The sequence below is a fragment of the Felis catus genome, chromosome A2 (genome assembly GCF_018350175.1).
Source record: "Felis catus isolate Fca126 chromosome A2, F.catus_Fca126_mat1.0, whole genome shotgun sequence".
In the NCBI taxonomy this organism is placed as follows: domain Eukaryota; kingdom Metazoa; phylum Chordata; class Mammalia; order Carnivora; family Felidae; genus Felis; species Felis catus.
Window position 1 is genome coordinate 154650845 of NC_058369.1, and position 25844 is coordinate 154676688.

At 45.7% G+C, this 25844-nt stretch overlaps 1 protein-coding gene across 1 annotated transcript in view; it reads right to left on the reverse strand.

Moving 5' to 3' along the window:
• Nucleotides 1-2156: 2156 nt before the first annotated feature.
• Nucleotides 2157-25844, reverse strand: part of PARP12 (poly(ADP-ribose) polymerase family member 12) — a 39095-nt gene continuing 15407 nt past the window's right edge. Inside the window, exons 5-12 of the mRNA XM_023250622.2 lie at nucleotides 25518-25641; nucleotides 20819-21014; nucleotides 17062-17203; nucleotides 13682-13778; nucleotides 7558-7633; nucleotides 5647-5777; nucleotides 4681-4832; nucleotides 2157-3285 (exon numbers count right to left, since the gene is read on the reverse strand). Coding sequence (XP_023106390.1) covers nucleotides 2960-3285; nucleotides 4681-4832; nucleotides 5647-5777; nucleotides 7558-7633; nucleotides 13682-13778; nucleotides 17062-17203; nucleotides 20819-21014; nucleotides 25518-25641 — 1244 coding nt within the window. The 3' untranslated portion in view covers nucleotides 2157-2959. The remainder of the gene's footprint in view (nucleotides 3286-4680; nucleotides 4833-5646; nucleotides 5778-7557; nucleotides 7634-13681; nucleotides 13779-17061; nucleotides 17204-20818; nucleotides 21015-25517; nucleotides 25642-25844) is intronic.

Consider the following 25844-nt stretch of genomic DNA (forward strand, 5'->3'; position numbering starts at 1 on the left):
AATCTGTAAGCCTGGATACCCAGAGGCTGACCACCCTTACGCTGTTTCAGGAGAGCTGGCACAACAGGTGTCCGCGGACCCATGGCTGTGGATCCTGCCTCTGCTGTTTGGTCTTCTCCTGCTCCAGCCAAAAGGACCCCAAGCTTTCCCCCAGAGTCCTTCCCTAGAGAGCCCTCTTCTCACTTTCTGGCCTCCCCAGGGATAGGAAGGCAGCTTTGTCGCCCACCACTGTCCCAGCCCTGGGTGCTGCCTGGCCAGCCCATCACACAGCCCTTTCTGCAACCTTGCTGCCACCACGGCTCCTCTCAGGGATCAAGCCTCTCTGACATGTCTGGCCCTGAGGCTCAGACTCACTGGAGAAAGCCACACATTCCCATTCCTGGGGACCTAACTTGTCTTCCCAGACTGCCCTGCCCGTCTCCCAATCCCTGACCCCCTATGGCCATCAAGTAACCTCAATCCTGCAGAAGGGCCCAGCTGAGCACGTGGCTTCCTCCTGAGGGCACAGCCTATGCCTGGTACCGGAGCCCATCAGCTCCATTGGCTTCCCTCACCTGTTCTGTCCAGGTGCTCACCATGTTTAGAAACAGCGCGGGGGGGGGGGGGGGGGGGACAGGGAAGCTTCCTAATGTTCTAGAATTGCTAGACTCGGCTCTTCCGTGGTTTCAACCCACAATCCCTAGCTCTCCTGAAATCCCACCATACACATGCAACACTAGCTAACGGGGCAGGAGATGGCACTGCCTGGGTCTTCCACAAAACCCTTTAGCTGTATCCCAACCGTGTCCTCATGACCTATCAGTCACACACACACACACCCTGGGTCCCACCACGTTTTTGCACTAAGAGAATCACCGTCATTTTGACATCTTTCCATCACAGTGCCCACCCCATCCCAACAATCTGGCAAGATGGACCCCATCCTTCTCTCAAATTTCTGATCCAAGTAGGTGTTCTTCCTGGCTTGCTTTCTCAAAGATGAGCAAATCCAGGGCCTCTGGATTTGATGAGTCTTCGTAGCTCACTTGCCAATTCTGGAGCATGTGATCACCTCCTACCATTCTCCAGCCATTCTTCCCACCCACACTCCCAGACCATCCATGCCACCCACTACTAAGCTCCCAGCAGCCACGTGGTTAATGAGCATGGAATCACTTATATTTAAGATGTAGCAGGCAAGCACCTGATTTAATGGTTCTCCCCGACACCCTTCTGCACCCCCCCAACACACACCTGCTATAGTAGGACCATGACTTAATCAAAAAGCAATGAATAAAACTTACGATTAGTCAGGACATGGGGGAAATATTTTGGGGGCTCTGAAAATCACACCATGTACAACCAGGTGACCAGCCCTGCGGGTGGGTAAGAGTACTGTTGTTTCATTCCTCCGGTCATAAGATTCAGTTATGACTGGTCTTGATTGGCTGACCTGTGTAAAGTTCCAGAGCACTCCCTAACCCTGCTCCAAAGAGGGAAAGAACTAAACTGAGAATGTGAGGACAAAGCAGCAGAAGTGAAGGCATCACATGGGGTGGACACACTGTACTAGGAAGATGGGGGGATGGGTAGGAAAGGTGTAGGGGAGGTGAGAAGCCCACTGCTGAGGACTAAACCCAGAGACCAACAGGTACAGCCACTTCATAACACGGAGCCACCCTGTCAGCCCCTCCTCCCCCAGAGCAGAGCCAGCCAGCACCCGGTAGAGACTCCCATAACCTGCTGTGTGTGGACAACACTCACAGAATGCACCCCCCACCCCCCACACACACACATCTACAACACACTCTCCAACACACTCTACACACCCCCCCCACACACACATCTACAACACACTCCACAAGTTTTGTGGAACTTGGGATTTATAGGGGTTGGAGAAGGAAAAAAATCCAAATATGTAATTTTTACGCATTTAACTGAGATGTATGACCATGTGGCCACATAGTTAGGACCCACCCCTGCAACGGTTGTGGAGACAGCCCCAGCAAGTGAGGGGCCCTGAACCCTCAAGTTCATCAGCCCCATGGGTAAGTCCACACACAGCCCCCGAGGCCAGTAATGGAGGCTCCGTTATATCCAGACACCCAGAAAAGTGCCTGTATCCAGCAGGTGCTCGATAATAGACGCTGAAGAATGAGCTTTGCTTGTTGCCCACCTCAGATAAATATTTTTTATTTCCATACTCTGTTGTGACATTTGCAGCACAGGTATTCCAATCTCACAGGAACATAAAACCCACATCTGGAGGGTGTCCAGTGTACTCAGGAGATGCGGCAACGGGTGTTGGTGGGCAGAGCCTGGGGGCCCTTGGGGGGACCATGTCACCTGCCAGGATTAAAGCGCTTCCTCTGAGGGATGCTGACCCTGCCAGGACACAGGGCCACTGACAGGACTGCGGTGACACCACACAGTAGCCACTTGCTCTAACCCTGTGATATACGGGCCATTCCAAGGCCAGAAGCCCAGGAGAAGAGCTGCCTGGATCAGAGCCAGAGCCACAGACACAGTGACTGCCGCCTGTACCGATGGCTACTGTGTCATTCTGACAAAAAATTAAATGAGATGCCACTGAGACCCTGAAAAACCAAACCACTCACTGCAGAGAAAGCAACTTAAATCTAAAATCAATCCATAAAATAGTATCTAGAAACTCTGTGCCTGGTGCCCATCAGCTGCCAAGTCAACAAAGAGTGTAAATAATAAAATTTTAACACACTACTAAAAAGTAATACAGTCACCTACAGTCACTTCTGGTTAGTTTACTAATGAGCCCAAAAGTGGCTTAAAACTAAAAACTATCATCAGTGAGAGATTAAGAATGTAACTTCATCAGGAAGTCAATGTTAAATGAACAGTTCATTAAAAAGTTTTCTGTTAAAAGAAAAAAAGAAGAAAACTTTCCCAAACAGCTACTCCAAGGACAAGAAGCCTGAAAGGCACTAAAAGCATCACCACACGCTCACTGCCGGCCGCCAAAGAAAGATGCTAAGGAGAAGAGGGTGGAGACCCCCGCCACGGGCTTGGTGGAGCTGGTGTACTGGATGATGTACTCAGGGTAGATCTGGTGCTTCTCGAAGATCACGAAGATGGAGGGGTCGGACATGCTGTTCACGCAGCTGTCATAGAAGACGTTGCCGTGGCCTTCCTTGGCCGGGGGGCGGACGAAGGAGGCGCTGCCTCGGACGAACTCCCCGACCAGCACCCGGGCCAGGAACATCGTGTGGGACTTGGTGTCAGATTTGCTGTAGTGGTGGGAATATGCGGCGTCGCGGGCAAAGTAGCTCCCTGCAAGGACACAGGCGGGCTCAGCTGGTATCGGGGCACAGCCCGCAGCCTGGAAGGGGAGGCTGGGGTGTCCTGTCAACCAGGCAGTGCCGATGGCCTCTGTCCTTCGGTCACCACATGCCCCTGCCTCCTGTCCTCCCTCACGAAGGCCAACAGAGGAGTCTCCAAACTTGGAGACAGAAAGATCAGATTCCGACTCTGTCCCTCAAATCTGAAAGGTCCCTGGGCAAACTACTACTTAACCCCCAGATCTCAGCTTCCTCAGCTCTCAACTGGGCCTGTCACACCAGCCTCACAGGGTTGGCGTGGAAAGGGAACAAGACCCCGCACGGGACACTGGATGCCAGGAGCCCCACGCAGACAATTATGAAGCTGTCGAACAGGAGCCTGCACTGGAGGCCACCACACGCACAATCAGAAATACATCTGCCACTGGCTTTCTCTATCCCGACTCCACAGCTGCTGCCACCTCCAAGAACGGCTGATGGACAAGCAATGGGGTCAGAAGAGGGGCTGTTCACTACAGCATCACATTGTGGAGATGCTTTAATCTAGCAGCCATGTCGTGGTCACGTTAAAGATGGCACCATATATGCCACCTACTTGAACATGGGTCAGGATGAAGCCACCGTGGCAAAGTATTAAAGCTGATTCATCTAGGTAGAACTTATGCTGGAGTTTTAAAAATATTGTTCTTGGAGCACCTGTGTGGCTAGTCGGTTGAGTGTCCAACTTCAGCTCAGGTCTTGATCTCACAGTTCACGAGTTCAAGCCCCAAATGGGGCTCTGTGGTGACAGCTCAGAGCCTGGAGCCTGCTTCAGATTCTGTCTGTGTCTCCCTCTCTCTCCACCCCTCCCCAACTCATGCTTTGTCTCTTTCTCTCAAAAATAAACTCAAAAGATTTTAATAAAAATAAAAAATAAAAATATTATTCGAGACTTCCCTGTGAGTTTCGAAATTATTTCCAAATAAAGTTTTACAATAACCCAGAAAACAGAGAACTCCCATTACAGCTGGCATGACACGCACACAAGCGTATCCGAACTGTTCCGATTCCCATTCTAACGACTGGGGGGCATGGTCTGGGGCCGGACTCAGGGCTGGGAAGGTACCTGCTCTCCTCACCCCACTCTTGCTCACCGTTTCCAGAGCCTCCATTCCACAGGGACACAAAACCCCAGCTGCTCAAACCTAGGGTCAGGCTCCTGACTGCACACAGTAAGAACAAGGGTGCCACCAGCTGGGTCCGTTCCTCACTGAGTTTGATCCAGCTCATCAACTCACCCTGGCTCTCCCATGCTCTCCATCAATTTGCCTTAAAATGGCCACCCGGGCCCCAGGGGTGGGGGGGAGGTAAAGCCAGGTTCTGCCAGTGGGGCCACCTTCGCCCTTACCTTTGCCGTAAGAAGTACCATGAAGACCACAGACCCTCCAGTCAAAGTTCTGCTGGCAGATGGCATCAACGAAACTGGCACTGGTGCCATGGAACAGCTGCCTCTCATCTACCACCTTCCCTCCATTTCTCTTCTGCATCTGCCCTTTTTGCCTACAATTATGGGAGAGGAATGTATGTTGGAGGCAGAGGGTGCTTGTTGCCAAATACAGGCCACTCGACCCAAGAAGACACATTTTATTACAATCAGCAGGAGTCCGTTCCCGTGAAACCAGCCATGGACCAGGGAAAGAAGGTGAACAGCGGGACTGGAGTGAAAAGGCCTCCAGCGGCTTCTTGAACTCCCAAAGCAGACCAGTCCTTGGAAAGCAGACCTACTTCTTCTTCAGCACCTTGCTTCTGCATGGAGCTCAGCTGGGGGAACTGGAAGATGCTGGTCAGTGGGGGCCACCCCTTTCCCCCTCTGTGTGCTACCCTGATTTCATCACTGGGCCCCAAATACAGAGGACACTGCTCCAACCCCCTTTCTGGGGACAGGTCAGCAGGATCCCAGGCCTGCCACAGTGACCTGCTGCAGATCTCCTCTCAACAAGGCCAAGTCCCTAGGTGCCCAAGAACATGCTAGTCCTCGGGCACAAAGATGAGACCCCCATTGTGTGGCTGTCAGGACAGCATCTCTCTAACTCCTCAAGGTGTGGGTGGCTTCCATTGACCAGTCCCGCTGACCTTCAGGCAGAGAGGCAAGCACTGGCCTTGTCACTAGGGCAGCTTCAGTCCCCTCGGCACTGAGGGATGTGCCAGCACTGAGCTATAAAGATAGTGAGACGGGGAGGAAAGTGGGGACACAGCTCTGGCTGCCATCTCAGATTGTCCCTAAAACCTAGGACATGTTTGGCAAGCAGCTAGCTACTGTGTATGTATCAGAGGGGACGGTCACCAGCCCACCAAGAGTGAGCCCCCAACGCACCACTGGTAGACTTCCCAGAGGGCCAGATTTTGGACTCGCTCGATCTTCTGAACAAAGTAGAAAGGCAGTGTGCGGTTAAAGAGGTTCCAGACCTTCTGATATTCATCCGATGCAGAACTGAGGGCAATCTTCTGCAGGGAGCAAATATTTTTTTCTCTGTTATCATCAAAGCAGAGGATATACATCAATCCCTTCTCAAGGTTGCTCATAAAACACCAGAACTGCCAACAAGCCCAGATAGTGATCACCACCCTCCCTTTGCCAAGAGGTGTAGTGTCTCCAGGCATGAGATGTATGCAAGTTGTGGTCACTTCCCTTTTGTCCACTGTGAAACCCCCCTGAAGGACAGGCAGGTGATGCTTACGTCAGCACCACCCTGGTGTCCCCAGGACATCCCTTCTCCTCCTCTGTACCCACACAGGGCAGACTATATAGCCTCCAAGACCAGAATTGGTATCAAAAATGTGGAGTGCACACATCTGGGAGAGAGGGGGGCCAACCCTGTTAAAGCAGGTTCAGGCTTATGGGCAGCAACGCATCAGGAGCTCTCAGGCTGGCAGACGCACATCAACTCAGGAGCACAGTGAGACTTGCAGGCATGGTGCCTGGCTGCTGCGTCCTCCCAGCTGAGTCCACCTCTCCCCTAGTGTCTTGCTCTGAGGAACAGTACTCCCTATGGGCCAGGAGATTCCTAACCAAGGGCAGCTGACACTTACACAGCGACCATCCACAAATTCCCACACCTGAAGCCTGCACCTAACCAGCCTGGCTCTGCGAGGCTTGGCCCAGTGACGGCCCAGTGATAACCCATTTGGGGACCCGTGAGAAATCCCTCTGTAGCATGCCCTACCCTTACCCTGAGTGCCGTCTGAATGTCCATGGGCTCCTGCAACAGAAATTCTGACTCTGGTTTCCCTGGTCGCACCCCAGGGAGGACACCAAACTCCTCTCCCCTGAGTGTGGAACCAGCCTGCCCCTTCCAGACCAGACTGTCAAGGGCTCCCATACCTGTCACAGCCTGCAACTCAGCCCCACAACCAAGCACTCCACAGCACGGCCCAGATGTCGCTCCTGCTTCCCAACACCTACACACGCCCTCTATCCTGACCCAGGTTCTCTCCCTAAGAAGTTTCCATCGACCTGTATGCTCTGCCCCTACCTCTGTCTGTACAAGCACCAGCCATCATTTAGGTGTGGACCCAGTGACATCTTCCCTGCTTCCCTCGGTACAGACACCTCGTCCTGCGGTGCTGAGTGCTGCTGTTCAAACTCGCCCAGCCCTTTACACGTGTGTGTGTGTGTGTGTGTGCTGCTGGGGTCTCTGTTCTCTGTCCAACTCAAGAGGAGTCCTCTCAGGGCAGAGAGCTGGTCTGCAGTGCTCTGCAGGAAGCCAGCAGCAGAGGGCAATCTGAGGGCCACACGTACACAAGGCAGTCGGACAATGGCATGAGCACTCCACGGAACTCAGTGTAGCTCCTGTTCGCTGGCAGGCACTACACGAGCCAGGTGAGTCGCTATTCCTGGTCTTTGAACATCCAGCACCTTTCAACAGCAACTCCCCCTCTCCGCGTCCCTCATCATACTTAAGTCCTCTCCTGGTTTTGTTTTCTTGCTTTGTAAAACTAATACGTATTGGCCGAGCAGCCGTTAAGCCCCTTATTTCTGCCCTTCCCAGAAATTTCTAAGTCATCATGCTCCATCCACAATACATCCTCTCCCCTCGGGGCCACAACCATCTTCTTGGTGGTCATCCAGGCTTAAAATCCCCTATACCTGAAAATAACAAAACCCGACAGAACTCTCCCTTCCTGCCCCGGCCTGGCCTCATAGCTTCCTCAGTGGTGGAGTCAGTTCACTCACTAGGTCACAGAACGCCCTCCTCCATGGACCAAAACAGTGCAAGTCCCATACCTTGAAGCCAGGGTCTGGCAGGGCCGAGGGGTCCCAATGGTCTGGGATGCTCTTTGGGCCTTGAAACTTGACACTGCTACAAAATGTAAACAAATATCATTTTGTGAAAGCAGGCAGAAGGTAAGGAAGCACCTAAACACACACTATCCACCATGTGGGAGCCCATGTGGCCAAAACGCAAATGATAAGGTACAAGGGATCCATTTCTCACCTGTATCCCAACTCTTGTATGAAAGGCAGAGAATAACTGATTAGAGCAGCCTAAACTCTCATCATTTTAACATTCACAGAGCTCTGCAACTTTTTCCAAGCAGCCTCAATTAGGTGTAATTGGCATACAAAAGCATTTTTAAAAACATAAAATCTATGTCAAAACCAATTTGGCAGTAGAAATTTGATTGAAACTGCTAAGAGACTACTTATGGTCTGTATATACCCTACTTAAATTGACTATGCTTTTTTTTTTTTTTTTAAATGTTTTCTTGAGAGAGAAAGAGAGAGACAGCACACAAGTAGGGGAGGGCAGAGAGAGAGGGAGAGAGAAAATCCCAAGCAGGTTCCATGCTGTCACAGTGCAGAGCCCGACTTGAGGATCAATCCCACAAACCATGAGATCATGACCTGAGCAGCTATCAAGAGTCAGACACTTAACTGAATGAGTCACCCAGGTGCCTCAACTATGCTTAATTTTTACTGCTGCAATATTGGCAAGTTTAATTACAGGTCTCACATAACACCAGCGCCATAGGATCTTCCAAAAAAGATAAAGAAAGATGGAGTTCTAAAAGACATATGGCTCCCCCCACCCCACCACAAAAAACTTAAAAAAAAAAAAAAAAAGACACATCACACAAAGGGTCTAGGAACAGGGACGGTGAAGCTATAATTCCAAATTTTTCTGACTCCTTTTCAGAATGGTCTGTTCTTCCTACAAAAGATATTCCTTCTGTTTCCACTGGCATAAGACATGTACCTTCATCCTAAGCCTCAAGGAACTCCCACAAATAACTTTCCTAGGAAAACAGCACAGTTTAAAAATAACTAACCAAGGTCCCATGAGCAAGAATCAGCCAGAAACAGACCATGAAGACCAAAGATGCTGAAATTAGGAGGCAGATTATAAAACAATTATTCTTTCTATGTTTAAAGAAATAAAAGACAAACTTTAAAAACCTATGTAAGGAGCTAAACTATAAAAAGATGGAGATTTGAAAAAGAATTAGGAGGAACTTCTAAATATGAAAGATACACTCCTTGCTAGAAGTTTGAAGGACAGGCTTATGAGCAGGGGAGACCACCTGAGAAGGGAAGAAAAGAGTGAGCTGAATGAGATGCTAAGTGGTAATTCAGAATGTGGCCCCACAATGAGGAGGTGGAAGATGTGGGGAAGAAGCTGGGACACAGAGAAGAGGGAGAGACAGAAGGCCAGAATCTGGTTGGAACCTAACCGAACCTCAAAAAAGAGAGGAGAGAGGAAAGGATGGAGGCAATCTTAAAGAGAACAAAGGAGACTCGCTGACACATAGGTCTAAGAAGCCCCAAGAATCTCCAGGATAATAAAAGCACATGCCCAGCCTCACCAAGGTGACAGTGCATGACAGCAAGACCAACGAAATCTGCAAAGCAGAGGAAAACGAGGGATTCTGGGAAAGAAACTCCAGTTAGACCGACTGCTGATTTCACAAAGACAGCAATGGAAACCAGAGGACAGTGGAGTGACCTCTTCGGCATTCCAGGAGAAAATAACCACACCCCAAAATTCTACAGCCAGTGAAACGATCTTTGAAGATTGAGGGCAAAATAAAGATGTACTCGGGCAAACAAAAACACAGAATTTTCCAACAGACTCATCTAAGATAATTTGAAATTACAAAGTGGTAAAATGTGAGTAAATCCAATGAAACATTCATAGTATAAAATAACAGTACCTCAAAGTTAAAAAACAGAGGAAGATAATGGAATCAGGTATATGAAAGCCCTTATATTAGTTGATACAAGCACAAAGATACAGACTTGACTCATACCTAAGAACACTTATTATAATTTCTAAGGTGGCCAAAAAAAATAGTTATACAATGTATAACTCTTCCAAACTAGAAGGGAAAAAAAACGAAATGACAAAAAATATCCACAAGGAGGCAAGAAAAGATAAAATAAGACCCAATCACATGAATAAAACATTTTTATGGAGGATATAAGGACAGTAAGGAACTAAACCGGATAGCTGATGTGTAAATGCCATTTCGAACTTTACGTTAAACTCTTGTATTATAACTGTGGAATGTGGAGATCATATTCTGTGACCCTGTCACTCACATAAACAGAGAAGTTGTATCTCTTTTTATTTACTTATTCTGAGATTGAGAGATCTCTGAGCATGCATGATCAAGAGGGGGAGGAGCAGAGAAAGACAGAAAGAGAATCCCAAGCAGGCTCCACGCTATGAGCACAGCACCCGATGCAAAGCTCAAACTCACGAACTGTGAGATCATGACCTGAGCTGAAATCAAGAGTCAAACGCTTAACTGACTGAGCCACCCAGGTGCCCCAAGAAGTTGTTTCTGAAAGCGACCTACTCTAATAGTCCCACTCTGCCACAGAGGCCCAAGCAGACTTGCTTTCTAGAGTTACAACATCTGGCTACTGTCACATGGGTTAGCAGGAAGAGCCACAAACTTCACTGCATGGACACTGACTCTTAGCTTATGCAGCAGAGAGATCCTAAATCGAGTCATATCTCAGTTTGAATTTAACCAAAATGATCACTATTATTTCGGATGTGTGGTGTGTTTGTGGCCCCATGAAAACAACATTACAGTGACAATAAAAGACATCCAGTCTCAGAAAGGAGACAGATTTTTTCCAAACCGTATCTAAGGTAGTCTCCGGATAGGGAAAGAATCAAAAATAAACTTTCAGAAGTAGAAGCAGCCACAGTTAACTCTAAATCCAGAAGCAATACACAGAAGACATGAGTAAATTTCACTAAAAAATAAAAAATAAACATTTCTGCATGGTAAAATATTTCATAAACAAAGCTGGCAAATAACCAAGAAAAAAGGTTTGCAATTTGTATAAGAAACTGAGTGATGGGGCACCTGGGTGGCCCTGTCAGGTAGGCGTCTGACTTCAGCTCATGTTGTATCTCACTGCTCCTGAGTTTTTGAGTCCCGCATCAGGCTCTGTGCTGACAGCTCAAAGCTCGGAGCCTGAAGCCTGCTTTGGATTCCGTATCTTTCCGCCCCTCCCTGACTGATATTCTCTCCCTCTCTCAAATATAAATATTTTTAAAAATTTAAAACAAGAAACCGAGTGAGCTCTCCAAAAGATAAAAGGCTCTTAATATTTACGAAATATACCAAAAGTCTGACAGAAAATTGGACAAAAAGACAAACCATCCACAGAAAAAGGCAAATGGCTGTTACAGGTTAGGAAAAAATATTAAACCTCACTCGTAAGAGAAAGCAAATTAAAATACACTGATATACCCTTTGCCACCCACGAGAACAGCAAAAGTCCAAGAGCTTGAGGTGAGGCAAACAGGCACCTCAAGCATCCTGGGGCAAGCGCATAATGGTCCAACCCCATCAAGAGAAACCTGCATTTACCTTCTAGGGCTTTAACCTCCATGAATATGAAACAGCACATACACCAGATCATCCATTGTGCCGTTACACTTGTGACAGTAAAAAATCTAAAACAATGCAAAATAAACCTCTAAAAGGAACAGATTAAATAAACGAGGGTATATACAGGTGATGGAGAGCCACGAAGACAACAACAGATTTCAGAAGACTTTAATGTCTTCTGACGTTGAAAGGAAATAATTATTTTTAAGTGGAAAAGAAAAGGTACAGAACAAACAATACATTTAGAATGTTACCCTTAGCACAAGAAAAACCAGAAAATACTGTATATGCATTTGCTTATTTTTGCAAAAAAAAAAAAAAAGATAATAAAGATAAACCAAAAACTTATACAAACAGGTCCTCATTACGGAAACACTGGGGATAACAGCAGGCAGGATACGGACCACTGAGTGTACCTTTTGCTTGAATTGCTAATACCTTTCCCCTCTATCCTGTATCAAACTCTCCTCTAAATGACCATGCTCCACAAATACAACCACTGAAGTCCATCTGTGAGACCTAGAAGAGCCAACAGAGAAACTACCAGTTCTCCATGAAACGGCTAACAACACCGGCTGAAGTCTCAGCGTAAGCCGTGACACACCCGAATGTAACTGGTACTGTAGTATCTCTTGCCAGCCAGGCTCCTCTCCCCCATCATGTGGCTGCGTGGATCGGAGAGAAAGGACCCCTTCCCCAGCTCCAATCCTGGCACATCTGCACCAAGCCTAAAACTAGTGGTTCAGAGGAAGCAAAGCTCATAGATATACCCCCAACAGCCGCAGAAGGGCCTTCTCCTGCTCTGAAATGCTTACAAGGCAGGGCGCTACCCTAATGGCTTCTGGCAGCTGTAAGGGAACCCACTCTGAGGATGAAGCTGGCCTGTTAGTGCCTTCAAGTATCCGTTTTTGGTTTTTTGGTATCCCATGAGATTCAAGTCCTGAAATACATGGATTTTTATTGATCTAATTCCATTAGTTTTCTATTACTTTAACATTTTAAAATACTCAAGTTTAGAATTCAACTAGTCAACTGAAAATAAAACCTGATGAGCCAGGTTCGAGTCTAGACTGATCACAACTAACAGCCTTATAATTGTGTACCACCAATCTCCTACCTACAAAGATAATTCTCTTGTTTAAAACATTTCCCAAGTAGAAGCAGCCACAGTTAACTCTAAATCCAGAAGCAATACACAGAAGACATGAGTAAATTTCACTAAAAAATAAAAAATAAACATTTCTGCATGGTACATTCCCAAGTAGTGGAATATGGATGCCAGGAGTCAAATTGCTACAGGTGACTTGGCATCAGAACTGCCATTCATTCATGATGCAAATGGAGAACAAAGAACAATGTGCTTTTAACACAAGCAAAAACCATAGCTCACTATCAATAAAAAACTCTAGGACTAAATACAAAAAACCCAAAGAGCTACTGAAAAGATCCCTTCCAAGTTATAACAAAAGAAAGTTACATGAAGATAGAAACAGAGAGAAAATATTAGGAGTGATATTACTACTATTTCTTAACCATTCTCTCAAATCAGTCTAAAGTCAAGAACTTTTTTGGCTTCTGGAAAAGTCTGCACAGGAGTACCTTTATGACTCAGTAACATTACTGGCACACTTAAAACATATGTTGTGTTTGCTTTGTCACTTTAATGCTTTATTAAAAATTAATTGATCTGGGTGGCTCAGTTGGTTAAGCATTGATTTCAGCTCAGGTCGTGATCTCACTGTTTTGTGAGTTTGAGCCCTGCATCAGGCTCTGTGCTGACGACTCAGAGCCTGAAGCCTGCCTCGGATTCTGTGTCTCCTTCTCTCTCTCTCTCTCTCTCTGCCCCTCCCCTGCTCATGCTCTCTCGCTCTCTCTCTCAAAAATAAACATTAAAAATAAATAAAAGTTAATCTGGCAATTAGTATAATACTCTAACGTTCACCTCTCTATAAACCTGCATTATATTTTATACTCTTGTAATACATGCTAATATTTCTCTATCTGAAATGTGCTAGGTGTACCCTGATTTTTCAGATTCATGAACTCTCAGACCTTTTATAGAACACTGATATTAATACCAGCACTCTGGCATTCAGTGAAGGAAAGTACAAAGGCACGTGGAGGAGGGGCGCCTAGGTGGCTCAGTCGGTTAAGCGTCCGACTTTGGCTCAGGTCATGATCTCACGGTCCAGGAGTTCTAGCCCTGTGTCGGGCTCTGTGCTGACAGCTCAGAGCCTGGAGCCTGTTTCAGATTCTGTCACCCTCTCTCTGACCCACCCCCATTCATGATCTGTCTCTCTCGGTCTCAAAATAAATAAACATTAAAAAAAAATTTTTTTTGAGAAAAAAGGTACTTGGAGGAGAGCTAGGCAGAGACGGGAGTGTGGGCGCTTTCGGTTATGGAAGCCAACAACCCTCTCACTGCGCTGGCTGGTCTGAGTAGGTTTTCTGTACACGCAGCACAGCGCACCCCAACTGACACACATGCCACCTACCAGGTTTGCTTCACCTTCACCTCCTGGGGAGACACGTATTTGGGTCTCCGGCAAACCCTTCTGACCGTGCCATAGACCAGGTTTTTCTGAACAAAGGCTGAAAAAAAAAAAAACACCAAATGCATAGATGCACACAGGACAGCAAGGTTTTATAAACACAACTAAATGGGCTGGAAAACTAATCCAAATGTGTAGTATAGGATCAGTCTGCTAAGAAATAAAGCAATTTTCACATTTCAAATATCCATAAAGAAAATAGGTATCCTTAGGAGACTGGGTTTAATGAACACATGAATGATGAGTAATTGACATAACAATTATACATGAGTACTTTTAAATTGTTCCTTCCAATCTTGTTTAAACTATTATTTTGCTTAGCAATTTTTCCCAGCTTGGATATAAAAAAGCTTCAGCCCAGCCTGAGACTAAATTACTACATCTTAAGCCAGTGGGATTTAGTTAATATAATAATTTTACTCTTATGACTTTTTTTCTTAATTTGACTAAACTGATTCCATAGCAGTATTAAACCTTTTAAACCTGTACCATCTTTAATAAACAAAATTCTTGCCCCATGCCCACCCCAAAACCCTCAGGGTAATCCTGAGGGTTGGTGGCGGGCAGGGGTGGGGGAGGACAACACTGACCCTCAAGTTGAAAAATCACAAATGCCTATGAGCTAGATTCCATGTCCTTATCCACCAGGAAAACCCTGTCAAGTCTTACTTTCTGAACCTGGAGTACAAAAACAACTTTTTTTCATTTAAAAAACACTTAATACTAACTTGTAGATGTCTGTAACTTACATTACAGCATTTGAACCTATGCTGCGTTATCACCTAGATGTGTGTCCCTCATGCTGTAGCTCAGGAGGTCGTCAAGAGCAGGCACTCCTTGGGGGTCCCCCACATTCTAATCAAGAACCCATAATCCAGACATGGCTACCACTGCCCCCATTGTTGTCCACCACTCAACTCCCCATCAATAATTAGCACACTTACATGGGTTTTTATTGGCCTGTTGACCGACATCATGATAAATCTGAAATGGGCTTTCACTAGTGAAATGATTCAAGATATGTGGACTGGCTAAATATATGTCAGACCCACTCCCAACCGTCCCGTGGACAGGGAAAAATAAGACGTTTTCTCTAACTTAACGTTACCAGGGATACATAGGCTGAGTCCCTACACAAGCCTGACCTTTGGGATTCTACCCATCTGCTGCCAGCTAACAGTTGTCAGAATTCTGCCTCTGGAATCTTGGCCCTGGCAGTGGCCTTGAGCAGCACTTATAACAAGAGTCCCTAAAATGACAATACTGAGTCTTCCCCCACCACCTCCCTGAGGCTTCCTCCTCCTCCCTCAATCCTACAGTACAAATCATTTGACCTATTGTGTGTGTTTCTTAAATGTACTTGTTTCCTAATAATACTTAGTTCATAAATGTGTCTGGCAGATTTGGGTCCGAAACTTGCTTTCACTACACCTCTCAGTGAGGCAGTGAGACGGGAAGCTAACTCATCTCAAACTACTTCTGTGGCTGCTGTTCTCCACCATCAACAAAAGTAATTCTCCTTACTCGCATGAGCCTGGGTCAGTCTGGGGTGAACTCGCTTCTTCCTGAAGTTTGCAGAAAACTGCATTCGTGTGCTCTTTCCCACCCTTACCCTGATTTTCTGTTACGTCCCCTGGGGCTGTGGCCCAGGGTGAGAATGATCAAGGTTGCATCTGACATTTCTGGTTTTGATATTTTCCAGATACTTAAGAACAGTTGCCAGCAGCAGTCAGATGGGTGCTAGCCGTATAGACCTGATCCTCATGGAGTTCGCTGTCCCCGTTAGTGTATTTGTACCTATCAGACCGTGGACTGCAAACCACCTGATGTACGGCTGGTGTTCTCCAGCAGAGACTGAAGGCTGGTAAGCAGTTCTCATCGCAGAGCAGAAGAAACTTTTAAGTTCTCTGTAAGGGCAAGTCGAGGGGGCAGGGATTCTACCTTAAGCAAGAGGATGAGCCCCACAACCACAAGAAAAACAACTGGCTAACAGCAGGCAGGTAAAGTGACTTTAGGATAATTCACCAGACACACTTTGCTGCCCTTTATCCAGAAGAAGGTCCATAAAAATAGAGAAAACAGTAAACCATATTTAAATGAAGGCCCAGTTATTCCCCTTAAAAGGACTGAACATTCAGAAGGATTCAGAGTTTAAAATGTGAGTAATGCAAGGGGTGCCTGGGTGTCTCAGTCAGTTAAGCACAGGGCATGATCTCGCGGTCTGTGGGCTGAAGCCCCATGTCAGGCTCCCTGCTGACAGTGCAGAGCCTGCCTCAGATTCTGTCTTCTCTCTCTGCCTCTCCCCAGCTTGCACTCTCTCCCTCTCAAAAATAAACATTAAAAAAAAACAAATGTTGGGGCACTTGAGTGGCTCAGTCAGTTAAGCATCTGACTGCGGCTCAGGTCAAGATCTCACAGTTTGTGGGTTCGAGCCCCGCATCGGGCTCTGTGCTGACAGCTCAGAGCCCGAGCCTGCTTTGGAGTCTGTGTCTCCCTCTCTGTCTGCCCCTCCCCAACTCGCACTCTGTTTCTCTCTCAAAAATAAATAATAAAACATTTAAAAAATAAATAAAAAATAAACAAATGTAAGGCAAAACTGAGTTAAACACAGCTGGACTAATAAATCCAAGAGAAAACGTCTTCAGAGAAGCTACAGAAAAAAACTAAAATTTAAACAAAGGAATTCTCCAAAATCAGTCACTACGTGAACTGGCCAAAGAGTATCTGGCCTGTTTCTGTCTGTCTGCAAAGGCAACCAGGACAAGTCACTTAAAGCCCAGTGTCAGAACATCTGGAGCACAGGATAATCTGCTTCCCAGCAACTTTTAATGAAAGTGTGCATCTAGCATGTGTTTAATCTGCAGCCCACCTAAGCCACAGGTGCCTACGGAGACAACGACATGGAGCTGCCATTCGAGGGAGGACACAGCAGAACTGCTATGACAGGAATCAGGGACTCAAGTTAACCCTTAGACCAGAGGGACTCGTCGTCCATGGCCTACAGGCCCACCACCACGGCACGCATGCAGACCACCCCCATCCCTCCACACTTCGGGCCCCTGTCTCCATCTCAGGGTCCTCTCTCACCACCCCCTCCTCAGGCAACTTCTCTTCCATCCCACTGGGTTGGCATCATCTGTTTACAGATCTGTCTCCCATTCCAGATGTGCAGGACTTCTGGAGCAGGGACCACCCTTACCACCCTTTCCTTTTCTCTCCTGGCCCTCAGTGTGCACATGGACCTTTTCCAGGGTGCAGGTGGAGAAGGCAGAGCCAAAAGATGGCCAAGCCCTGCTGGGTGGGGGCAGCGGGTCAGGAAGTACCTTTGAAATCTAACTCATATTTGTGCTTTCCAGCCTGGAACTTCAGAATGGCTGCCTGGGCATCAGACCCAGGTGCACAGTATGCCAGGTAGGCCTTCTCCAAATCGCTGCTGCAGACGGTGGTCACGGGGTGCTCCATGCCCTACAAGGGAAAAGCCAGACGCCTGGTGAAGCCAAGAACCTACAATGATGAGGAAAGCTGCCGGGTGCTACCCACACCACACTGCAGGCATGACCATGGTGCATATTCGTGTCATGCGGGAGGCAGGAGAGCCGGAAGAGAAGAGCCAGGGCGTAGGGGTGCGGCAGGAGAGGGAGGCACAGAATAGAAGGCAGCACGAATGCCTCCAAAAGCTGCCCAGAAAATGAAAGGGAGTAAATGCAGATCCTGGCTAACCATACCAAGATAACCAGGATGGCAGCAAAATAAGACACAGCATTCACTCCTAAGGGATGACACCTCCATTCAAGGGAAGGTGAACACCAACGCTGAATTCTCCAATCCGCATGAAGGGATGGCCTGAGCATGGCTGCCTCTTCTCTGCCCATTCTTGTACCCACCACCCTGCAGTCAGAGCTTAGTCTTCCTGTTTTCTTTTTCTGGGCCCTTGGAGAAGCTCTTCTGCTTTCAATCACCCATTTTGATCCCACAACTTCTATCCAACTACCTCCAAGCTATCTAAAATTTGGGGATGGACCAAGCTTGAATTTTGGCTCCTTCATAACTGTGACAAGTTATTTTAACCTCTCTGAACCTCCACTATCTCAACAGAACAGGAAGAAAACTTAAACCATACTCCTATCATGATTCCACAGTGCCATCCCACCCTCAAAGGACTAGGAAAATAATTAAAATAAGGCCTGCAAAGCACTTAGCACAGTGCCTGGAACAAAAAGTAAAGGAGCCACAGAAATATTAGGAGTGTATCTAGATACATCAGTCTCAAGTTCAAAGAATCTGGTCTGCAGACAGACGTGGAGAGACCACTTAAGGTGGCCACCAACGTCAGAAGAATGGAGGTGTGGGCCGGACCCTGGGACACCCCAACATTCATGAAGGAGGGTGGAAAGAAGAAGCCCATGAAGGAGACTGAGGAGGAATGAGACAGGAGCGTGAGGAGGGAGCGGGCAAAGGCTGCAAATGCCCCAAGATCTGGCACCTGGGCCCATGGCCGTTTGCCAGCTTCTATGGCACAGTAAGGGCTGTGTCTGGCAAGGCCCCACGTCCTGCCAGCGCTCCATGAAAAGTGGCTAGATGAACAAGTAACAGGAACACAAGTTAGATCCTGGAAAATGAAGGAACGAACAGGAGTCTTTACTTCCATGTAGAGATGAATGGGTTGTTCAGGCCCAAAAGGGTGAGAACAACTGTAGAGGTTTTAGATCAAGGCAAAGCAGATCACAGGAAAGGGTGCTAACTCAAAAGGTCTATCAACATGAGCAGCTTGTTAAGAATGATCCAAAAGGATACAGGTCAGGGTAAAGCATCCTGGAGCCCAACACCTCAGGGACATTGAGTTTAACTCAGGAAAATTCAGTGGGCCTGGACAGTAACACCTTTATACACAAGATTAGGTTATGGATTGCACTATGCCACCTCCTTTGCTGTAAAAGATATGCTGAAGTCTTAACTCTAGTACCTCAAAACTTGACTTCATTTGGAAACAGAGTCACTGCAGATGTAGTTAGTTAAGATGAGATCATACTGGAGTAGGGTGGGCCCCTAATCCACATAACCTACGTCCTTATAAAAGAACAGCCACGTGATGACAGAGCAGAGACTGGACTGAAGAACCTACAGACCAGGGAAGCCACCAGAAGCTAGGAGGAGGCAAGTATGATTCCCTACAAGCTTTAAAGGGAACATGGCCCTGCTGACACCTTGATTTCGATTTCCAGCATCCAGCTGTGACACAGTAAGTCACTGCTGTTCTAAGCCACCCAGCTTGTGGTACTTTGTTATGGAAGCCTTAGGAAATTAATATAGGGTGGAGGTAATTTAGACTGAAATTTGGCTGTACCTCCTGAGCTTGGGAAGAAAAGAACCTAGCTTTCTGAATCAAAAGAAAATGGTCCTAAACTGGCCATTAGCAGAAAACTAAGAAAGAAATCCAAATACAGGATGACACCAGAAGTGTACGGGAAAGAAGAGCTGGAGTTGACAGGTCACCCTATGACGCAATTCAGCCAATGGTACCAAACGAGACCGCACAACCAATAACCACTGAATTCACACACGTGCATCTGCGCCCCACCATCACGTAGCACATCTATGACACCCAAATACAGGTCATTCCCAGAGATTCTCAATGTTCTAAGTGAAGTTATACACTCTGACTATACGGAGTAAATGAAGAGCAGCATAGAGAAAAAAAAGGTAAAGCCCTGAGTGTGGGTTGTTTGGGGGAAGAAGGCCCCCACTTCCTAAAGTTGTGATAATGCAGTTTGCCAAGTCACCTAGAGAATCCTACTTTTTCACGGGATGCCCTTAGGGTCTCATGTCATCTCATTCAGCTCCCCGAGAAGGGGGACACACCACAAAACAAAAAACGTGAGAGGTAGTCACATTTGCTAAGTGCTTTTCACCTGCCATGAGTTCCTTCATCAGGTCACCAGAGAAGTTCCATTCATGGAACATAACCAGCCCCTCATTCTATCCCCCTCCTCGATACCAGGCATGGCCTCTCCCCTCCTGCTCCCGACCAAACCAAGAGCAATGTTGGGGAGCCTCCCTGAACATATCTGCATGGCAAGGAAGGAGAGGGAGATGGGTGGGAAAGAGGGCAGACAGAATAGCCAATGAGGAAAGGCTGGCACTGCAAGAAATGGAGAAGTGTATGAGGGCTAAAGCAAGGCCACTGCTGAAAGTGACCATGTCCAACTCAGCAGTGGCCGTGGGGCAGCAATTACTCTGTCCTTCAACCCACCAACATCTGTGACCTGAGAACTTGCAGGGTACAGGCAGAGTCTTCCACACAGGGCACATGTGTGGCAAAAGAGAGACAGAACTCCCTGCTCTCATGGAGCTCTCATTACAGGGTTCCCAGAGAAAAAGATATCCTAGGTGTAAGTCAAAATAAGAAACTAAAGCTTTAATACAGCCTTATACAACACAGAAGAGTACAAATGTCTATCAGACCACATATCCCAATTTTCGTTTCGGAAAGCTGTTCCTATAGAAATGGTGATCTCCCTATACTTGTACCTCTACAGGCACCCAGAGGGTTCCCTTTAATGTGATCCAGCCATGAACATCTTCAAATAATTGACAGCAACAGTTATCAGATCCAGATTCCAAACCAATACCTGAAATAAATCAATTTTCTTACACTTGCCCACGTTCTATGAAGTTGCTGCTACAGAGAAGTCAGAAGCTAGTTTCAAAGGGCCTTAAAGTTTATTCTGCAGCTACACAAGTCTCCTATACACACAGACACTTGCTTTGGAGCTATCTGTTCAACAGTTAAGGAAGGCATCTTTCTATCCCATGTAACAAAACCAATGAAGAAATGTCCTCTCACTGTAATTTACACTAGGCCATGTTCTCATGAGGCCAACAGATACCTAATCATACAGAAGAACTCCCAACTACCTAGTTTTATCATAATTCTCCCCAAGCAAGTGAGTCACAGGAGGATTTGGGGCTCTTTGTCTCTATCAAGGACTCCCCAGAACAATCCTTGTGCTCATGTCTGAAATGGCTCCTCCATTGGGGGCCCTCAGGAGAAAACACCTGTCCTCTTTCCATGACACTTACTTGTCTTCCATACTCCTGCCAAGAACCAAACTCATCAGTCCAGTACCAAACCCAGTCAGTGGTGAGGATGAAGTGTGGAGGTTTAGTAACCGAGGAGGCTGTGGAGAGGCGGCGGGCTGGGGCAGCACCAAACATCATGGAGTCAAAGTCTAGACAATCAAAGTGAAAGTTGCTGGCTGACTCAGCACAGAGGATCCTGCAAAGGAAGTGAGAGGTAAACTGAAAATTCCACCAGTCAAGCGAACACTCAGGTGCTACCTGTGGTCTTCTAGATGCTCAGCTGGTAGACGTGAACATCAATGTGACACATACCTCAGGGGGGGAAAATGTTTCCAAGTTGGGGGAGGGGAGTACAAGTTGGTTCTTATAAAAAAAATTTGGGGGGCGCCTGGGTAGCTCAGTCGGTTGAGCGGCCAACTTTGGCTCAGGTCATGATTTCACAGTCCGTGAGTTCAAGCCCCACGTCGGGCTCTGTGCGACAGCTCAGAGCCTGGAGCCCGTTTCAGATTCTGTGTCTCCCTCTCTCTCTGACCCTCCCCCTGTTCATGCTCTGTCTCTCCCTGTCTCAAAAATAAATAAACATTAAAAAAAATAATAAAACAATAAAAAATAAAAATAATTTTTTAATTAAATCAATAAATCTCAGAGGCAAGATTGATAAGAAAAAAGAATACTGGAAATATAAAAGGTAAAAATTAAAAATGTCATAGACACTAAAAGAGGTATTATAAGCAAGTGTATGACAATTAGTTTAGCAATAAATAAAATGAACAAACTCCTGGAAAAATCATTAAGTTTACCAAAATTGACTCAAGAAAAATAGAAAACCTGACTGGTTAGCAGTTTAAAATCTTCCCACAAATTAAACATTAGGCCTAGATACTCTTATGGTCATTCAGGAAAAAAATTATTCTAACTTTACATAAATTTTTTCAGAAAACAGAAAAGAAACCATCCCAATCTCATCTTCATGAGGGTAGACACTTAAGATAACAACCAGATCAAGACAATATGAAAAAATTATAGACCAATCTTACTCAAATATGAATACAAATATCTTAAGTACTGGCCATACAAATTCAGCATTGTGTGTGAGTTGAGTATGTGTGTGTCTGTGGGGGGGGGGAGGGGAGAGAGAGAGAGGAAGAGAGAAGAGAGAGGGGGAGAGAGGGAGTGGGAGAGAAAGGGAGAGAGGGGGGGAGAGGGGGCAGAGGGGGAGAGAGGGAGGAGAGGGGGGAATAAAAAAGGATGAAATTAAAGTGCTATTCACAAATATTAATGTCTAGATAGATATCTAGAATATATAGATAACTATACAGATAATTCAAACATTACCAAGAGAGTCCTCTGAGTTCAGATACCTTAGTAAAGTTGCAGATACAACAGCTGACAAAAATCAATTGCATTTCTATACATCAGCACAGAGAAAAATTTTTTTTTTACTGGGGATGTAACATATAACATGACGACTACAGTTAATGCTATACGGTATATTTAAAAGTTGGTAGGAGAATAAACTCAAAGTTCTCATTGTCAGGAAAAAAACTGTTTAGTAACTATATGAAGTGATGGATGTTAACTTATCCAGATAATCATTTTGCAATATACACATATGTCAAGTCATTGTGCCGTACACCTTAAACTTCTAGTGTTGAAAGTCAATTGCATCTCAGCACAACTGGAAAAAAAATTAAATCTCTAACAAATGATATCCAAGACCCTAATGGAGAAGTTATAAAAACCACTGAAAGATATTTTAAAAGATTTGAATAATCACATGCTATCATGTATATGAATAGAAAAATCTCAGCATCATTATGGTGTCAGTTCCCCAGAAATGCCAAGTCAATGCAATATTAATTTCAAAAATCACAACAGCGATTTTTGTGAAAACCAATGACATTTAAAAGTTTCTAGGGGCGCCTGGGTGGCTCAGAAAGTTAAGCATCCGACTTCAGCTCAGGTCAAGATCTCACGGTTTTTGAGCTCAAGCCCCGCGCTGGGCTGTGTGTGCGGACAACTCAGAGCCTGGACCCTGCTTCGGATTCTGTGTCTCCTCTCTCTGCCCTTTCCCAATTGTTCTCGGTCTCTCAAAAATAAATGAATGTAAAAAAAAAATTTTTTTAATTTCTGAAGAGGAGCAAAAGACCAAGAGCCCTGGCAATTCAAAGAAAGAGAAGACAGGGATTTGCCTTACCGGATGCCAACACTTAAAGCTCCACTAGGTCAAGACAGTGTGGCACTGAAGCAGAGACAGACCGACCAGTGAACGACAAGAAGAGAGGACCAGTGGGTGTATTCGCTGATCCAGTGCCGGACACAGGTGGCACTTAGAAACAGGTGCAGAGCTGGCCTACTTAAACAAGTGATATTTGGCACACCAGCCTGAAAATAAGCTATAAAATGTGTTAACACTGCCAAATTGGGCTCAGTTTTGATGGGTTTAAAAATAACTGCTAGAAATGGATGATGGGAATGGCTGTACAACAATGTGAACGCAACGCATGCCACTGAACCTACACTTAAAGATGGTTAAGATGGGGCACCTGGGTGGCTCAGTCAGTTGAGTGTTTTACTCTTGGTTTTAGCTCAGGTCATGACCCTGGGGTCATGGGATACGGCCCCATGCCGGGCTCTGCACTACGTGTGGAGCCTACTTAAGATTCTCTCTCTTTCCCTCTCCCCACTTCTCTCTCAAAAATAAGAATAAAAATAATGAGAAGAATAAGAAAAATAAAAAATAAATAAAAACAAAGGGGTGCCTGGGTGGCTCAGTTGGTTACGCATCTGACTTTGGCTCTGGTCGTGGTCTCAAGGTTTATGAGACTGAGCCCCGCATTGGGATCTGCGCTGAAGGTGTGAAGCCTGCTTAAGATTCTCTCTCTCTCTGCCCCTCCCGTGTTCTTTAAATAAATAAAATAGAATAAAATAGAATAAAATAGAATAAAATAAAATAAAATAAAATAAAATAAAATAAAATAAAATAAAATAAAATAAAATAAAATAAAATAAATGGTTAAGACGGCAAATTTTATGTTACGTATATATTACCACAATTTTATATTTTTTTAATTAAATATATTTTTAAAAAGTAGTTTTGCCAAAACCGGTGATTCATCTGCGTAAGAATGAAACTGGACCCATATTTCACCACCTGCAGGGTAAAGATTAAACAGTCCTTAAAACGTTAAGATTTTTTAAAGAAAATTCAGAAAAATTTCCTTACAGTCCTGGGATAGGTAAAGATTTCTTATGACTCAAAAAGTAAAAGCCGTAAAGGAAAAGACGGATAAATACTTATCTATATTAAAATATACCATAAGCTGACAGGAAGAGTTTATCTTCAACGCACATTTAATATCCAGAAATTTAAAGAATTCCTAAAACTAAATAAATAACTAAACACACAACCTTGCCCTTCAACAAAACAGCCAAACTACAAGAACAGACATTTCACAGCAGAGGAAGCTCAAGTGGCCAAGAAACAGGTGAAGAGACACATTACCTCATTAGGACCCAGAGACCTGCAAACGCAGATGCCACGTGTGCCACTTTAAATCCCCAGGCTGTGAAATGTTCAGATGCAAACAATACCAAACGCTGGGGACACGGTCACCACAGACCGAACGGGTGTGGAAAGTGGCACGACCATTTAGCGCCACCGGGCAGAGCTGAAGAGGGAGCCAGCCTACCTCCCAGAACTCTCATCCCCAAACGTCAGGCCTACAGAAGCCTGCTCGCACGCCCACCAGGAGACGAGCAGAGACTCGAGCACAAAGCACTGAGAGAAAGACATCAGACGTGGTGGTAGAGCGTATGCTCCATTCAGACAGGGTTCAAGAACAGGCAAGACTAACCTGTGGTGACAGATGTCCAAACAATGGTGGCCTGGGGGTGGGCACTGATGGGAAGGGGACAGGAGGGGACTTTCTACGGCGATGAAAATGATCTCTATTTGGATGAGAGTGTTACATGAGCGCATGCATTCATCAAGACTCACTGAACTACACGATTAATATCTGTGCACTTCCCTCTGTGTAAATTCTGCCTCAGAAAAACAGAGAGAGGGGAAGAGTCAGCCAATGCATCTTCCCAAGGGGAACCATTTGTTCCACATACTTCCCCAGCAGCAGTTTGCACACAATTGCACTCTTAGCACAAATTTATTTTTTCCACCTTAAAAAGAGTGGGCTTAAATTCTCTTCATGGCAACATATTTTAGCAAATTCAATCCAAGATATGGTGAAGTATTTGAAAATAAGGCTCCCCGAACTTCCCCATTCATTCTGAATCAACTAAGTGAAAATACTGGGACACACACAGAAAAATTAAAAAGTTAAAGGCTGAATAGTAAACAGCAGTTCAGCTGCATGACTTTACATGCAAAGGCTAAAATTTCACAAATGACTGCTTCTCGCTTTTCTGCATTAATCAATGTGGATATATGTACACAATCAATCCCAGCAGCAAGTAATTCAAAACTTATCTGGTACCGCCAGTTCCTTTCCCCATAGCTCCTCCCTGAAGGAGATAAAGGCACCAATCCACAGTTTGAACAGTAACTTCCAATTTCCAGCCCAAGTTGTTTATTGGGGTGTGTGTGTGTGTGTGATCAAACCTAAACTCTGTTGTGTCTAAACTTCCCACACTGCACACAAAAGCCCAGTCACAAAGCAGACACCAGTAATGTATTTCATACCTGTCTTTTCTGGGATTGCTATATGCCTCTTCAATAAGCTCCATTTTGTCCAAATCCTTCCATTTGCCTCTGTCCAAGAACTGCCATCGATATGGCAAATGGAAATGAACTTTATTGCACTTATCTAAAATAAAAATATTAAGAAGTAAGACATCTTGGCAATACATAGCATGACCCAGGCCCATGGTTCTCAATGGGGGTGGTAATGCCCACTGACCTGGGAACATTTTGGAGATCTGTGGGGGCATTATTTTTAGCGCAGTCATACCTGAGCATCTAAATACTGAAATACTGTGTATTTTATTATACGCGCTTCCGTTTTACATC